General features: G+C 38.9%; 1 protein-coding gene across 1 annotated transcript in view; it reads left to right on the top strand.

The window, feature by feature from the left end:
- The window catches only part of LOC119915098 (potassium/sodium hyperpolarization-activated cyclic nucleotide-gated channel 1), a 77,385-nt gene that overhangs the window by 25,259 nt on the left and 33,327 nt on the right, over window positions 1-18,799 (top strand). Inside the window, exon 3 of the mRNA XM_038734676.1 lies at window positions 4,329-4,490. Coding sequence (XP_038590604.1) covers window positions 4,329-4,490 — 162 coding nt within the window. The remainder of the gene's footprint in view (window positions 1-4,328; window positions 4,491-18,799) is intronic.

The raw sequence follows: 18,799 nt of genomic DNA on the forward strand, positions 1-18,799 counted from the left end.
TATTCTACCGTACGCCACAGTTGAATGGATGGGGACGTGACAAATCTGAATGAGCGTTGTGCTGGCTGGACACAACCGGCGTGTGACCTTGTGCCGCTATCACATCACATCTTGGCTGTTTGTCTCAACTGTATTATGCTGGATTATGCTGACCTATGGCCCTGTCCCCGGTCAAATTTAAGCTTGAGGCACTTAATTCTAAGCATATTTTGCCAATGCCAAGCGAGAGTATCGGTGGTGTTTCTGGTTCTCAGTCAATGCTACCTATTTCCCCGTAGTCATACTGTTTATGACAGTTTATAGTGGCAAAGAGAGCAAAATGAATTCAGATCTTTCCTGTGGGCTTGGTCAACTGCTTTGATGGTTCTAACATTAGGGATGTTGTTCTTTACTGTCGCTGCCTTCATTTCCCATGTATTTGTAATGTCAGCGGGTGGTTAAAGATTTTTACCGGACCCCACTCAACGTATGACACACAAATCATGCAAATTCACAACACAGAGGAAGTAGACGTGTTGGATTATACAGGACAAGCAAGGCCATACTTGTAACCTACAGGGATCCACACAAACACAAGTGTCTCAAAATCAATACATTGATGAAGGAGCAGCACAACCACACAGCACACAGAGCACAGACCTGCGAACTGAAGTGGGGTCTTGCGTGACAGAACACAGTGTAAGCTTATACTAATGATTGCTTTTGCACAGCAGCTTTGCTCACATCTTCTCAAAAACATGCAGAGAGGTGACCACACTCAGAGAGTATGACAGGCTGGTACTGCAACCAATCAGAAGCCCTGAAATTATTTAAATGGCAGTTTGTTGCAGTTTACAAGCTTTGCATCTCCCCACCCATACGATTTTGTTTATTTCTGTGTAAATGCCATGCTGCTCCACAAGTTGTTGTTTTTTTTTAAAGTTGAAACATGTAGTTTATTTAACAAATGCCCCAAACTGGCTTGTTCCACCTTCCCAAATGTGAGGATTAACTGCTTTTTCTCTGTTTTATATAATTGAAAATCTTTGGCTTTTGGACTGTTTGGCAGACAAAACAGGCAATTTGAAGATGTCATATTGGGCTCTGGGGAACTACGATGGGCAATTAATTAATTAATCAAGAAAATAAGAACATAATAATAATAATCTGATTCATGGATAATAAAAACAATTGTTAGTTGCAGAAATTTTGTAATAGGTTTGTTAAATGTTTGCAATGCTTCTTGGTGTAGAGAGGAGTCAGAGAGAAATTCCATTTTATTCCATGTTTACTTCATTCAGGGTAGTAGCTAGCTAATTTACTGAACTCCAAAGTAACTCCCTCGAGTGATGACATTTCTTGTACTTGAGAGATTTAGTAAACAGGCTCAAACATCCTCAGTGGTGTGTTTTTTTTTATTTTTAGACTTTACATGTGGAAAAAAATTGTGTTGGCCTATATTTTAATCCCTTCCATCAACATTGTGTGCCGCACAGACACATTGCCGTCTCCCTCTCTGTGGCCTCAGTGCACCTCATAAACAGTGATGGAAACTGAGGTCTGTTTAGCATAAGTTCTGGCGACATAGGACCTGCTCTTCACGACAGGAACTTGGTACCTCTGAGTAACTTTCAAGTCCTTCAGTGAGTCAGACACAGACCTCAATGTACTCTCTGAGCCTGAACTTATAAACTCTCTCCCGCCACACCCACACTCTTTAACATCTCTCTCTGACTGTCTTGTTTCTTAGGGCCTTAACTTGTTTATTTGCATAATAACATTGGCACATGCATAGAAAAGTTGTAAAATTATGTAATATTATTTGTACTATTACTAATTGGAGTGCTAGACATTGTTGTTCTGAGTATATTTCAGCAGTGGTAACAACTGAAACACCTCAAATAGTTCATCCTCATATAGCCCTACATCACAATGAAGGTTATCCTGTATAATCCTGTGACCTGACCGGTGATCTACACCTGGAGCCTCTATTATTAAGAACTCTATTAATAGACTGTTACCTCATGGCTACCTGCTGCCACTAGCAGACTTTTCAAACTGGTGCCCCTGTAATACAAACCCAAACAAATCCAACATTGTGTTAATGAGATTCTACATTTTTCCTCTGTGACCTCGGTGACTCAGCATGACCCAAAGTTCGCAGAGGCTTCCCAGCAAAGTGAAATGGTCCCTGGGAGTTTGGTAAAGCTCTCTGCAACCTTCACACACGTCACCTTATGACTTGCTTGCTCTGTTGTTCAGTCTTTTTTGTTGTGTTTTTTGATTATGCATTAGTTAAAAGAGGAAAGTGCAGACAAGCAGTCGATCCTTTTTTATTTCTGCCTGGTGAGAATAATTTGCAATTCAAAGTGCAACTTGCTATTTTCCACTCTTGTTGCAATCCTCCAGGAATGTGTACCTTACCTCTATTAGTTAACTTCATGTCTTTATGTCTTTGTTTCCCCCATTCTCTCTTTATCTGCTTTGCCCCATGTGTGTTCTGTTCTCTCCTGATATGCCATCAAACTATGATGAATGTGAAGACACACACACACAGACAACAGAGGGAGAGAGAGTTCTGCTAAATTAAGAATAAAGATGTAGGCAGCCAAAGAGATACTGGGTGCATTGAGACAGCCATCCTGTAAGCTAGTGTCTAATTTTAGCCCGTCAGGGCAGTGCACCGTATCTCCCTGTGGATGAGTTGAACTATAGAGGGATCTGAGCATCAGCTCAGCCTCTTGTTCTCTCATCTGTTCTGTGTGTGGACACTGTCCTTTGTGCAGAAAGGTTACAGGACAGTCACAATAGACCGGGGTGGATTCAAAGAGCTTTTAAAAACACCTGGGCTTTAGGGGAGTTTTAACAGCAGATTTTGCATTTGTATGGCAAAACTGGTTCAGAAATATCTCAGAACACATGTCAGCCCAACATGAAGTCCATGTTCTTTTCTGAGAGATAGAGTGATTGCACTCTATGAGAAGAGGTAGTAAGTAGCCGTTGCAATTTGGTCAAAAGAGGTCAGTATTTTTCCCAAATTCTCTGGTACACAAGCCAGAAAAAGCAAAAATAGAACTGATGAGTAAAATAAAAGGCAAATAACACCAAAAGAAATATTAGAGCTGTAGTTAAATATAAAGCAAAATATTATCTATTAGAAAATAAAAATGAAAAACAAAGTACTGCTCATTCATCTCTTATTCACGTAAAATACTTCAATATATTATAATTGAATGTATTGTACACACTCATTGTGTGATTTCAAACTTCTATGCCTGACTTTACAGTCTTAGGTCTGCATCATTTAGTCTTTTTATTGTTTCAAGAGCTAGATTTATTTTGATTTGCATCATTTACAACTATGAAACAAAACAAAGTTCACTATTTCTCACTTTATGTGATTTTAACCTCATGACAGTACTGTAATGAGGCCCAGATAATTTGTCATTACACTTATGAGAAGTGGAATTTGCAGTTTATAGAGAATGGAAGCCATCAACTTAAAAATAGATAATTACTGGAAATCTTTTGCATTCAATGAATTGGCAGATTGGGCAGGTTTATTATGCAAAACCCACCAATCAGCAATCTCTTTTTTCCATATTTAACTTATTTAGAAGGTGAAATCGAGCTTCAGTGTGAGGGCGATTATGGAATAACTAACCTGGAAAGATGTAATGGGTTTCTAATGCTAATGAGAAACTCTGAATTAGTGCCACTGCCAACCAGGCGTGAGTCAATTCTCTTCGCCCAGATCCCACGCAAATGAAACAGCTTCACATTGAAGATATGCTTATTCACCCTGCTGATGACTTTCTATTCTGAAGCATCCTGCTTTGATTTAACAGCCACACCAGCAGTAAGACTCATGGCATTTAAACACATGTACTGGCTGATTATTCCAGAGGTCTGCACTCCTGTCATCATTCAGTATTTCATTCAACAGACTCGCTCTGTATTACCTACTCAGTGTAGTTCCTCCACTGGTCAGTTTGTTTTGGAAAGCAGCCATGTTGAATTATGCAGCTCAACATCTGTGAGATGCACACACTTGCGCACACACACACATACACACACACTGATGGCAACCAAATTCTCTAGAGGCTAAACAGGCACACCATGCCCTCCACTTCAAGGTGACTTTGTACTATTGTGATACTTTTTAAGTATCTTTTTCATCTTTTTAAAAAACAACTCTCTGTGTCTCTGGAATACCAATGCATGTGGTGTTTCAGAGAGACAGATCTAAATCCGAACCACTTTATGTGAGTGTACATTTTTACGCAACAATGGAGATACTGAAGAGGTCTAACTGAGGTTTGTCTGCCTCTCTCTCTCTCTTCTGGCAGATTTTCCATATGACCTATGACCTGGCCAGTGCAGTGGTAAGAATATTTAATTTGATTGGGATGATGCTGCTTCTGTGTCACTGGGATGGCTGTCTGCAGTATCTGGTGCCTCTCCTCCAAGACTTCCCCCCTGACTGCTGGGTGTCCCTAAACGGTATGGTTGTAAGTATTACACATTCTTCTCTTTTGTTTGTTATTTTGGCATTTTGTGTGTGTGTTTATATAAATATAAAAATCAAACTGTGTATACAGTATGTGTTGACCATTCGCTAAGCCCTGCTAGCCATTAAGTTACTGTTGCTATGCCTGTCAGGTTTTCCATTCTCGCACGGGGGTTTCAATGTTAACAGTGGCAGATTTACTTCTTGAAAAGTTTTAAGATGCATTTTATTTCGGATACACTAACATGTAGTACACTGTGTACACTATGTACTTGTGTAGTGTGTGAATTTTGACGGGGTAGTGCTGTCTGCAAAGCGCGCCAACATTCGCACTATTTGACCTTCTCCTTTCTAATGGCGAATTGCAACCAAGCGGCGCATTATCGCAACATTTGATCGTGATTGTCACCCACCAAGATTGATGTGCTTTACTTGCTTGTGTGTGCAATCGCAACTGCTGCAGCTTCCTCACCCGCCATTTTCACAAGTTTGATATTTAGTTGGTGGTCCCTCCCCATCTGCTAGCTAGCTCATTAAGCTAATGTTAGCTCAATGAGCTGGTTGAAAATGCAGTCTCCTATTGACTTGATGTTTCTAGCCAACTCATTTTAAAACAAATCTTGTAAAAGTTTTCCTAAGAATGCACTTGAAGGTTACATAAATTATCTTGTGCTACAACTAAAGCTACATGTCCCAGTGAGCATCACCAGCTGGTGAAACACATAGAAGACATGGAAAAAAAGAAACAGCATTTTTGCATTTTTGTATGTATTTCAGAGTGTTATTTCATTAAAATATGGAGAACGGAAGTGAAACCAGAACTACTGGGTTCTGTTCCAGTAGTATAAAAACCCCATTCAAAATCTCATTGACGTTTATATATATAACGCTAATAACTAAAAATAAAACCTTGGAACAGAGCCTTACTCAACTGTATGTCAGTGTGTGCTCGCTTTATATGTCTAAGAAAATGTCAAAGATGGTAGTTTTTATTTCTTCTGAAATATAAAATATCTTTGTTTATTAAATAGTTTTTTTTTTTTAGTGGCCTTTAACGAAACACCATTTTTCTATACCCCTTTTTTTAACATAGCCTTTAACCCTACAATATAATTCAACCTATAATATACAGTACCTTCAACCTGTTCTCATTCCCAGCTATTCCCACATATTGATGCTTTGTCAACACCCTTGGGTACCCTTTAGTGTTGTTTTTGCATGTGTAGGTCAAGTTAGCAAGAATAAATATGCAACGTCCGTTTTGACTTTTCAAAATAAAACATAGGGCTGGGCAATAAAACAATAATGATACTTGCAATATAATTTTCCTCAATAACAGTATAACAAATGGTAATAAATGTTCAATAAATGTTTGATTTAATTAATTTGAATCACAAACAAATTAGAACTTAATTTTTCTATCAAGATATTTATTTTGTTGGAAAAAGAACGGAAAAAATATTTTACTTAATTTTATTCATGCATATTTGTTTATATTTTGTAGATATTTTATCATAATTGTTTTGAATGTTCTACCTCAGATTTGTTAAGTGATCCACTCTTTAGCAAGTGTTTGTCATGTTCTGACCATAAAGAACATTTTTGCCATGTCGTCCAGCGTTAACAGTCTGACATGTGGTTAATGTTGTGAAATGTTGCAATTTAGTTTAGGCAACAAAACTACTTGGTTAGGTTTAGGAAAGATCATGGTTTGGGTTAAAATAACTTTGTTACTTACAACGTAAGTTGTAACATTATAAGTTAACATTATAAGTTAACGTTATAAGTTAACGTTAAAGTTAACGTTATAAGTTGCTTTGTTACTTTAACTAAAAAGAATCAATGGTGACTTTGTGTTTCACATGGAATTGAACACCGGTCTCTTGGTGAAAGTCTGGTTTGTGAAGTCTACTCTGACTTTTCTGTTATTTATACTAGGCCTACTTTTAGTGTTGAACAAAGATAAAGGGCTTCCCTTAATGCATTGAACTATGATGCTAAACATGACAAAGCGTGGGTATTTGACACTTTGGGAATGAGAACCTGGCCTCTGGACTTCACCATCAATCGGGAAGGGGTTTAATGAACAGTCAATTTATATTTATACTTCATAGGTGTGTTGTCAATAGATTGTGTATAGCCTCAGAACAAAGTTATAGATAAGTTCATTGCAGTGGAGGGGTTTAGAAGTGTAATCTAGTGTTGAGATTTAAGAGCTGCCCCTTAAATTTCAATGATTCGAATGATCAGAGGCCCCGCTTCAAACCTCATGTTGTCAGTTCAAGCACTTTATGCTGCATCACAATACACAGAATACCAAAATTACTTTTAGTTTCACAAACAAAACAGTCTACCTGACCCTTTAATTCCTTACCACTCTGATGCTTGCAGCTATGGTGGTGAACACTTTCGAGGTTGACTTATCCACTCCTGAACCAAACCAGACGCTGTTAACGCTTCCTCTACCGCTGTCCAGCCAGTGTGAACACAACCTCGGCTGACAGTGCTGTCACAAACCACACTCTACAGTGGACTTTAATTAGAACGCACACTTGTTATTTCTCTGACAGTGTGAAAGTTTGACATTTTCACATCAAAGGTGATGATTTTGTTAGGTGCCAGTAAAGGCATTAACATGTGAGTCTTACTGGCAGGGCTGGACTGGTAATCTGGCACACTGGGCAAATGCCTGGTGGGCCGACACCTTTGGGGCCGGTGTAACGTAAATTATGTGTTTATATAACTGTTTAAAAATGGGCCAACGATCGTCCCATGAAGCGCAGACAGCGGCCCATTGGGTAATTTTCTATACTGACACTGGGCCAGCCCAATCACATCTCCTACTAGCCCCGACCCCCTCTGCTCTCTGTTTCTTGCGTTACCCCCCCCCAATAAAAAAATCTTCTGACAGATATGTTTGCTACCGGGGGCTGCAGTAGCTTCAGCGTCAGCTGCAGTACCAGATGTAGTGCAGGCATAGGCACTTGAAAGAGTAAAGGAGAGCTGTGGCCACTGCCAGGCAGAGGAGGAGGCATGAGACAGCGGAGCAAAGTAACAAAGTGACAGAGCTGAGGACGAGAGAGCTGGGGGAGTGGTAGCGGTAAGCATGGAGTAGCTCAACCTGTAGGGAGGGAGAAGGGAGGTGGGGTCATTTACACTGGGGACATGTACCCACCACTTTTTGAAAGCTGTTCTGAAAAATAGCTTGCACCAAGAATGTTAATTAACAAATAAAAATGCTATGAGAAAAGGTTTATTTGCACAATAAGCCTGTAATGCAATGTAAATATAGATGAAAACTGTGTTGTCCAAAAAACGTAACCTAGTCTAAAAACAATATTTAAGCTACTGATTACTGTATTATATTTTTATATTCTGAATTGTCACCTGCCACTTGAATTTTGTGCTTCCCTGGTGCAGAAAATGTCTCCAGAATGCAGGATATTAGTGTTTAATGCTCAAAATCTTAATAAACTATTTCATCATTACATTTTTTCCCCTAAATAGTAGGCCTATTAAAATATATTCTAGTCTTGTTGTCATGGCCCCAAACCTGTGCAATGTTATGTCTCATGGGCTAAGTGTCTCATGATCTGAGCCCTTAAATGGAAGGATGGTGTATTGTGAGGGGTGTCCGACTGATTTTGGTGAGCCGCCTGCCAGATTTTTTGTCCCAGTCCAGAACTGCTTGCTGGTACAAACGATGACATGTAGGCTACTGTTCAATCTAGGGCCGGCCGCACTGCACAGTGAGCTGGACTGTAGTTAGACCATGAATAATATAGTATTTCTCATAATTACAGGTGTTTTGAGAAATAAAGTATTTTCTATGAAAAAATAAATAAAATATATATATATATATATATATACAAAAATTCCAACACATGCACACGTCATTCTACTTAATGAGGAGCTGATTAAGTGACACCTGAGACAAATTTTATTAACGAGGAAAAGTATAAAAAACACTGTTGTGGTAATCACTATCCTCTTGCAATAGGACCAGCTGGACGGCAAAAACAGTACTAGTAGTACCTCAAAGGTAATCTGAACAAAAAAAGGAACAATTGACCATGCCAAAAGAGTTAAAAAGAAAAGTTTTGATTGAGAAAAAGAAGGGTTCAGTTCTAGCTTTACTGGTAGTAGGATACAGTGAGCGTCAGGTTGCTTCCATCCTTAAAATTTCAAAGACAGCAGTTCATAAGAACAAGGTCAAGCAACAGACATTGGGGACAACAAAGCTACAGACTGGGATGACTGCCAACTCATTCGAATGTCACTCAAAAACCGTAGGATGACATCAAGTGATTTATAAAAACAATGGTAAACAGCAGCTGGGGTGAAGTGCATGGCAAGGACTGTTCGAAATAGGCTCCTAGGGGCAGGGGTGAAAATGTGCAAAGCCAGAAAAAAGCCCTTCATCAATAAGAAGCAAAGACAAGCCAAGTTTGAAAAAGACCCTAAGGATCAGACCGTAGAGGACTGGAATAAGGCCATCTTCTCTGATGAGTCCAATTTTCAGCTTTGCCCAACACCTGGTCGTAATGGTCAGACGGAGACCTGGAGAGGCCTATAAGCCACAGTGTCTGGCATCCACTGTAAAATTTGGTGGAGGATCGTTGATGATCTGGCGTGCTACCTGTATATATATATAAATTATAATGAATATAGTAATTAATATATTGATATATAACATTATACCAACAGTATACTATTAACTGAACACTAAACTCCTTATTTAATGTTATAATACTAATACACTCATTTACACTAGTTCCTCCTCCAGGTTGTGGATACAGCCTCTGCAGTGGACAGATGTAGATTTAGATCCACAATGCCAGTGTGCCAATATTTGCTCCTTTTAGTTGTCTCCTCCTGAGAGCAACACACACCCCTTGTTCTGTTTTATATCTGTTTTACTAAAGTTATTGTTATAAATATAAATAATAAAAAACATTTCAAAATGTCAGTATTTTGTGCATTTGACAATCAAGCAAGTAGACACTTACCATCACAGTACCATTTGTTCTATTATAATCGAATCGCAAATCTTTTTCTCCAAATCATGCAGCCCTAATATATATAACAGTATAGTAAAGATAAAAAGCAGGAGTCACTAACTCACAAATACATAAAATAAAAAAGATGTTCATATTGTGTGACATTTTTATATTTGTATTTTATCTATAAATAAGGATTGCAGGCGCATTTCATCAGGGAAACTGTTGCAGTTATGTTTTTGCTTTTCAAACCAACAAACATAGCTTAAACAGGCAGAGAGCCATTTTTTAAACCAAAAATGTCTTCAGTACATGTAAACCATTGGTATTGTGACAGTTATGTGCTGCATTTTATGATTTTTGTGTTACAGTATGAAGTATGAACATTAAAAACAGGTTTACAGGCTACACGAATTCATGCCATTTTTTTTCCTATTCCAAGCTTGTATTGAGATTTTCGGGTGAAGCTTTGAATTTCTGTTGTCATATTTTATGACATCACCCTAAAAATATATAATCTCTTGAATTTGAATAAAGTGATTCATCGGATTAAATAAGTTTGTTAAGTATAGGTAGAATTAATAGGATATGCCTGGTGCTGTTTGTAAACACACATTGAAAGGTGGCCCCATGAGAGAGAGGAGGAGAGAGAGAGAGAGGAAGAGAGAGAGAGGGAGAGCAGAAGTTGTGTTAGACTTTCTCATGTCTCATTTTGACAGGCAGAGAATTAGTACCTGTCATTTTCATTTTTTAATGATAATTAGACATATAGCCTATTATATAGCATTTCACTTTCAAAAACAACTCGATCACAAACACATTGAATATACAGAATTTACAGATTATGTATTTAGAAGGGCACGGAGAGAATGAACAAAACATGAACAAAAGACACTTTTCATGTCACCACATGAAGAAGATGAGTGGTTCTTACCTCCTTGCTGCCACTTGCATCCCTGTAACAGTAGCTGCCACTGGCTGATTAACATTATCAGTAATACTTGCTTGTCCTTCACCCTCCACCACATCAGTCCGTCTTTATTCATCTCATTTATTAACCACGTCCCAATTATTGGGCTTTCTAAAGAAAATGTGGACACTCAGCTGACGTGACATTTTGCGAAAGCAAGGCTATGTAGCGATATTGACTAATAATGCAATGATTAAAGCCAGCTAGACAGTGAGATCAAAGACAGGACTACTAGACAACAGCTAATTTATATGCATACTCGACTAGGGATGTCACGAGCCAAATGATGCCAAAATTGTGAAAAAATTACAATACTCATTTTCTACGGTACTGTATGTACCGGGAATCCAATACGCGGAAAAATGCAACAACTGCAGCTGCAGCGACAGCTCCGAATCGGCGAAAAGAACAGTAAGAGTAGTGTATGGACACCGGGGTGCAGTTAGTTCAATGATTCTTTCCGTCTGTTACGTTTAATAGCTCTGTGTCAAAGCCTCAATTTCGCCTAGTTTTTGGATATGTTGGAAAGCTAATTTAGGCAGACGTACGGAATGTCTGTCCCTTTCAATCGTCGATAACTTTTTTCAGTCATAGAAACTACTGTGACCACCTATAGTGACCACTAGGGCTGAACAATTAGGGGAAAAAATCTAATTAAATCTAAGTTTTGCTAAAGTTCAGTATTCACCGCCAGTCTTTTTTTGACAGAAGCTGTGTCAAGCAGCACAGAGCAGATGAACCAGGCAGGAAGTCAGACACAAAACGGCATAGAGAGTATGGTCGATTTTCAAAATAAAACACCTGTTGCAGACTCCCGATTGTACATCAACAATAAACACAGTTAAAACAGACAAAAAAAAGTAATCAATTTAACTACGTAGCCTACTTAACCACTGTAGAAGCACAAAAATCAAGGACAACTAAACAAATAAGCAAAATCTGAACAAGTTAACATGTTAACAACACATAGGCCAAACACGTCAGTGTGAGTTGACGCCGGACAAAACCGCGCACAGCCGCTACCTGTCTGCACCGAACAGACAGGCATCTTGGAATCAATTTGTAACTGCATGACTGTTGAAAACAGGTCAGATGCGCTGTATAATTAACCTACATTTTAATCGATTAATAAGTTAATTAGCTAATCGCGTGCTTTCAAAACGCAATTTCCATGTAAAAATGATTAATCGTTCAGCCCTTGTGAGCTTGCTTAAACATTTCACACCTGTAACTTTGTAAAAAAAAAAACGAATAAAAGATCATATTATGCTAATTTTCAAATTCATAATTTTGTTTAGGGGTTGTACCTGAATAGGATTACATGGTTTCATTTTCATATCAGTCTATATTTTTTGTCATACTTCACATTGCTGCAGCACCTCTTTTCACCCTGTGGGTTGAATGTCCCGTTTTAGCTACTGAAGCATCTCACTTTTATACAATCTTTGTTGGGAGTCACACATGCACAGTTCCTAGGTAAGGACTACTATCCTGACAAGGAAGGTAGTATGATCAAAAGCAAAGCCGCTTCAAGCGATAACCATCTTCAGTTCAGCCGTACATGTTTGAGCCCAAATCTGATCCCGAAACACAGGCAGAACGACCGAACCAGCTTCGAAACCTAGACTGGAGCAGGACCGTTCAGAGTGGTAAGTTGTTCATTTGTAACAAATTTATCTTTCACACGTAATTTTTTAACTGCGCACTTTCTCTACATCACAGTAACCATCTAGGGACGGGCATTGGAAATTATAGCAGTAGCTATAAATGCTGTGATGTTGTGCATTGGAAAATTGTTGTACAATTCTCAATGTTTATAACATCTGTCCCTATCAATTAAACTTAAAAAAAAAAAATAAGAAGCAACTTTAGGTCCATTGACTGCTTGGAAGGTAGCTAACGTTCCATAGGGAGAGTGGGGTGAGGGAAAGGGAATTAACTAATTATGCACATTGCAAGGTTGTAATTTCAATAGCTTGCTCATTTATGAATATATTGACATCACAGCTGTCCTGGACATCCTCTCTCAACCTTCACAGCTGTTAGTTTGCAGAAAAGCCCTTAGTAAATCCCTTAACACCAGTATCAGTGACCTATTGCCTTGAAAATGCATGTAGCAAACCTCATCTGTCCTGTATGTACTCTCATACATTTCACAGCTGTTTGAAAGGTTCAGTTATTGATATTAAAGGAGTGTATGTTGAAGTACTTGGGATTTTATTGTTTGTTTGTTTTATTACTGTGGTATCAAATTCGGTATTGAGAATCATGGAATTTTATTTATATTGGTATCTACTACTACATTTCTAGTATCGTGACATCCCTACAATCGACACCAACTGGACAGGGGCTCTACTACAGGTGGTGTACCTGTCTTTACTGACAGTGTTGCATGTAAATGACTTAATGTTACGGTAGATCACCCTTAGTCTTAATCTGTCAAAATGACAGCCTTCAGATTGTTTAAAAAAGTTCAGTCAACACAACCCCTGAGAGAGAGATGTTGAGCAAGCCAGAGTGTAAATGAGGGAGCAGCTTTAGCAGTGAATCAGAGAAATAAAAAGTAGCCTAACCTTCTGATTGTTTCATGGCCGTTACATTAATTTAAAGCACAAATAAACATGGCCACACCTCCGCACAACCCTGCGGGAAAGAGCCACATTGTCGGATTTTGTGTGAATGCAGCTGAAGTCACGCTTTATCCTGTCTGCTGTGCTTGTGTGTGTGTGTGTAGCTCAGCCCCGCCCTCGGTCAAACAGACTTGACAGAGAGCAGAGGAGAGAGACGGACACTGTGATGTAACCTGGTCGCTACGTTTTTGAGTCCCAACCTCACATCCTGCACACTGCAGAATGGACATGGAAAAAAATCTACGCAGCATTCAAAAATGTTGATTTAGAATTTGAATGTCAATGTTATGAAGCTAAGAGCTTTGAACTATTTGGTGCAGTCCAAGTTTTGTTTTTTACTCATGTCAGGCCTCTCCATAAACTAAATGGGGGAATTTCCATACAGAAAATTGCTTGGTTTGTCTCATCTCTGTCTGTGCTTTTCATTTCAGTTTTTCCACTCCCCTCTCTTTCCCTGAGCGATGCAATAGTGTAGAAGTGTGTTAAGGCCTCCTGGGTAATGCTGATTGTAAATGCTCGCCAGAAGAACTCTTCTGCCTTCTCATATCCCACTCTCCTAAAACATTTCTGTACTCCACATGCACACTGACTGCTCAGAGGCATCAGACTGGAGGTGAAAATGTCAGCTTTCCTCAACATCACAACTCTGTATCCCACTCCTATTTGCACTTCGAGGCAATGAGTTGCCCGAGTGAGCCCAATACCAACTAACATGTGTTATTCATCCAAACAGACATTATCCATCTCTGTTTGCACCAAAATGAATTTGCAGTGATATAATTTCCCACATAACTGTCACAACTCATCCTTACTAATGGTTATGTACACAAAACTGGCCAAACAAACCCCTTATTTACTGCAACACGATATGTGTATATATATATATATTTTTTTTTTTTTAACTTTCCGTCGTATTACTTGTACCACTAATTATAAACACCTGTTTCTCCCCTTGCTCAGAATGAATCTGACATATTCCAAATCAATACAGAATGGGAATCATGTAAGATGTAAATTTTCTGCCCCCTGTGTGGCAGGATCATTTGCGCTGTGGAAATCTATATCCATAACTGGAGATTTTAAAAGGGCCTCTGAAACACAGAGCTAATACACTGTAGGATATCTATGAGCTGGAAGCTTATAGGTGAGTTAAAACTACTATGACAACTGATTAATCAAAATTTCTCTCTCCTTGGTAAAATTAAACTGTGGAATAATTTCTATTCAGTTTGTAGAAAATACATTACAAAGATGTCACCAAGCTCCTCACAAATGTATGGTTTCTAGTCACATCTTATGACTGCAGCTGCTTGTACGCAGACTACCACACATATATATAGTGAAGCTTTCAAAGTTCGTCTGTACAGGCGTCTAAAAGGCACTATAATGCCTTCAAATCTCGGCAGTTTCACAGCTTCTTGGACAGTTGGATTATGATTACCATTTTTACAAGTTACCTTGGACTCTGGACATTTTATAAACAATTAATGTAAAAAAATCTGTACTTTTGAAAGGATCACTGTACTCACAACACAATGGTCACCTCAAAAGAATTGTCTCAATAACGGTGTGTTTTGTGATCCAGAAATTAAAGTGACATTTACAGTGATGATATGTGAGTAATTCAAATGCATTCTCTAATCCACCAGCAAATACCAACCAATTTGAACAAATGTAAAATAATTTTACAAATAAATACAATCCAACTTGGAAAAATATCAGTAGACATATATTTCCAACTTCTGACTCATTATTCAAAGCAATCAAGTTTGCTTTTGAGGAGCTTCCTGTGCATAAATGTCCCGCACTTAAAAGAGTCTCCAATACACAAATGCAATCCAATCCACACACGTCAGGTAATCCATGCAAAATGCAAAAAAACATATAGAATGTAGAATATGGACCTTTATTCATGAGGGCAGAAACATCAAAACTTGAAGGCTTTGCAAGGGCAAATACTTAATACTTGCTTATAATGACATTAAAGATAACACATATGTGATTTCTCTGCACTGATGCAAAAAAAAATCACAAACACAGAGGATAAATCAATGATCAATCTAATCTTCAATTATATTATATTGTTCCAGATCTGTGTTGAATTCTCACTTGCGTTGGACCTACGTGTGCAGAAAATATACAAAAAGACAGTTTTTAGTTGCAGCCCTAAATGAGACATATTGGATGCAAAATCTTTGTATATGTAATTTGTACTGTACTGTAGGATGTCAGCTCATGAGCAGCTAACATAGTGTTACTGACTATGATGTGGTAGAATGAGCAATTTGTTGAATCTATTCCCTGTGGATCCTTGCAGAAGAAGAGGCCTGTGTGCTGACTGCGGACTGGCAAATTCAAAGTGAAAAGCCCTGCCCACTTGTGGGATTCCTCTTCTCACACCATCCATCACAATGCATTAGTGTTCATAAGCTAAAAATCTTGATAAGATGCCTCCCTTTCGGTTTACTGCAGGTATAAATATGTAATGTGATTCTCTGGGCCGCCGGCAGAGGGACTGTCAGGTGAATGTTCAACCTTCAGAGGTCGTGTCTTTTTAGCTGCATTTGCTCAAGAATGACTGCTTCAAATTCAGATTGCGTCATATTTTTCTGTTGTTGCCTTGGTACTTTCTGTCCCCAGCTGTGAGAAGGGGGGGACTACGAGGACTGTAGATACTGCTGAGTGGTGCAGTACAAGGTGTAGGACTGTTATCTTCTGGACTAATGGCCTGAGAGTAGCTTCTTACTCTTTAGAGGCTGCATTTACCTAATCACTAGACAAGATAATGCTGCTGTTGCTCGGGTGAGAGGCCGATGGGCTGTTGCTTTTGTCTGCATGTACAGTGTAAAGATATGTGTTCAGGAGTATGGAGGAACATCCCTTTTGTCGAGTGTTTGTATGCTTACCATTTCTGTCCAGGCTCATATTAAGAGACAGACAGCTGAGCAGTAGTCTGCTGAGGATTGGTGTCTCAGAGAGGTTTAGGGGCAGACGGACAGACAGATATTGTAGGTCGACAGACAAAAAAACAACAACAAAAAAAAAATAACAGAAAGGCCTCGCTAACCATGCATAACCACCCTTCAGCATCAGTCATCCTTCCTGTCCTCTTTTATCCCTGGACCACCCACTACATTCTCATCTCTTTCTTTCCCAGAATGAGTCACTTCCAACAGCCGGGCTCAGTCCATAGTTTATGAATTAATAAAACTTTCTTTCTTCTCACCTCTCTCATGGCACGTCACCTCAACAAGAGGACACGTTGGTTTCATCTGAGTAAGATGCAAGCGTGCTTCTGCCCTGATGTGAAGAGCTCGTTTCTGTGGCTCTCTTAATGAATTGTTTGGTGTACCGAGTAGCTCTGGTTGATTGAAATTATTGGGTGTGTTGTTTACCCCTCTTGGAAAGTCCTTGCTCATAATAGGAGAGTTTAATCACACTCGTCCGGGAGTGTCTTTGTGTATTCAGAAGGTATTGAGGAGTATTTCCACCAGAATTATCAAGATCTCAAGCACGACTGCAAAGGACTCAACACCAGTATAGTTTTAAAGGGCTGTTGCAGTTTGCTGCTGAAACAATTTTGATAGACACAAGATCACTTTTGTTGAGGTCGAGAGGGACTATTGTCATGTAGAGTGCGCAGGAAGATTCTCAATTCCAAACATAAAATAGATTTCTCTACTGCTTAGCTTAACCTTTCTGATTGAAGGTGTGCTCATCAGTGAAAGTGGCTGCTGCATACTTGATTGCACATGATTGGACACCAAAAGAAAAAGGAAAGTACCCTTACTCCTCAGAATGTCATTCTGGTCGTAGACATGTATTTATTACCCTTCAGTTAAAGTAGAAAGTTTTATTTTATAATCAGTCCCTCCAGGATTTCGCAGGCCTTTTTAGTGATCGCTGTGGTCTAAAAGCAGCGGTCTAAAAGCTGCTTTTCTAAAAAAAAATAAAAACTGCAATGGTTTTAACTTTAGAATTACATTTTAATCATTAACAATTTCCTTTTGTGTTTGACCACAGTATTGCACATTTGGCAGTTTACCCCAGCTTTGGTAAAGACGATATGGCTATTGTTTTTCACTGTCTTTAGTACATGTCTGCTGCATCTTGTAAACCAGGAAGTGATAAGCTGACGAAAACGTTTTGCAGGAAACGGCTAGAATTGGTCAAAATTGCAACCCGGGGATTTGTTGAATTTGTGTTAATAGTTGTGATCGCGTCATTGCAAAATCCTAGAGGGACTGTATATTATGCAATAAAGAAAATACAGGGAAGTTAACGCATCACAAAGCACAGAATAAATAAATAAAGTCGCTAATCTGCCTGTCAGCTCGCACTGGTCCATTTCAGTGAATTATCACAAATGCTTGAATACGTGTGCACTCCAAATTTAGGTGCGGCTAGCTTAATCGCCTTCTCAGAAACGAGTGACAGAAACACTCAAAGCGGGTCAGACCATTTTTTGCCTTTTCTAAGAAGTCAGCCACAGATAGAGTGGATGTGCATCTTTCTCAGACACTTTAAAATGCTTCCACACTATCGACATGTCAATGTAATTGTTATAAAAATGTAATCAGTCTTTTGACTTATTAGGCTGAACTATTTTTGCTATTTTTGGCCGATTAATTTCAATTGCTGAACATTCTCTAGTTCAAGCTACTCAAATGTGAGAATGCGTTGCTTTTCTTTGTTTCATGTGATAGTCAACTGAATATTTTGAGTTTTGGTCTGTTCTTCTGACATTTGATAAACCAAACGACTGATTAAGAACATAATTGGCAGAATAATTGATAATGAAAATAATTAGTTGCAACCCCACGAACAACTCCACTTACAACCCTGAGGAAAGCAAATGAGACCTCTGCAAAAAACAATAAAAATAAAACAATAAAAGCCAATAAGAAGAAAACTGTAGAAAGCTTGGGCAGTCCAAGTCTAAGAAGGATATTTCCATTAGGACTACTGAGCAGACGAGAAGCATGAAAACTTACGAGATACACCACAGTGAGTGCTTTTCTTGCCAACTTACAGTTTGGCACTCATGCGGGCCCGCAGACCCCTTCACTTCCTCGCTTATGTGTTCAAAGACTGCCGTGCCTTCTGTGCACTCCCAGGGTGAACAGCTTGTAGTTTGATTATGTAATTGAAAAACGAATATTGGGCATCACATTTTTTTCCCATGCATGGGACAGCTTGCCGGGTTTTAGAGAGTTATATGATTGAGGAATTAAAACCATCATGTTGTTCTCAAATGTTTAAAAAAAACAAATGTAAACACAAAATGCTTGAAAAATCAAGACAGGATGAAACTTAGACATATTGAAAATGGAAAGTCTACACTTGCACACATTCTAAAAAGTCCCTCAAGTGTGACTTTCACAGTGATATGAAAGGAAAAGCACTTTTCTTGGCTTTTATGTACAAGTATAGCTCTAAAACGAAGGACATCTTTTGAATCAGTGTGCAACTGTGGGAGTACAGATGAGAAATCACTTTATTTGCCCTATGAGCACTCACGCTGCTGAGGGGTCAAATCCTGTCCTTTGCAGTCATGTGTTACGTCCTGTTAGTCTCAAAGTTATTCGTTTGTATCAACAACCACCGACGTCTCTGGGTTACACTCGACACTGGAACAATGAATCATCAATCGCCTTCCCGGTCACATAACCAGTAACATCTTGTGTGAGCGGACTTTGAGGCACAGTGT

Source organism: Micropterus salmoides, unplaced genomic scaffold (assembly GCF_014851395.1).
Source record: "Micropterus salmoides isolate LMB-PRFRI ecotype aquatic unplaced genomic scaffold, ASM1485139v1 Ms_hic_scaffold_20, whole genome shotgun sequence".
In the NCBI taxonomy this organism is placed as follows: Eukaryota; Metazoa; Chordata; class Actinopteri; order Centrarchiformes; family Centrarchidae; genus Micropterus; species Micropterus salmoides.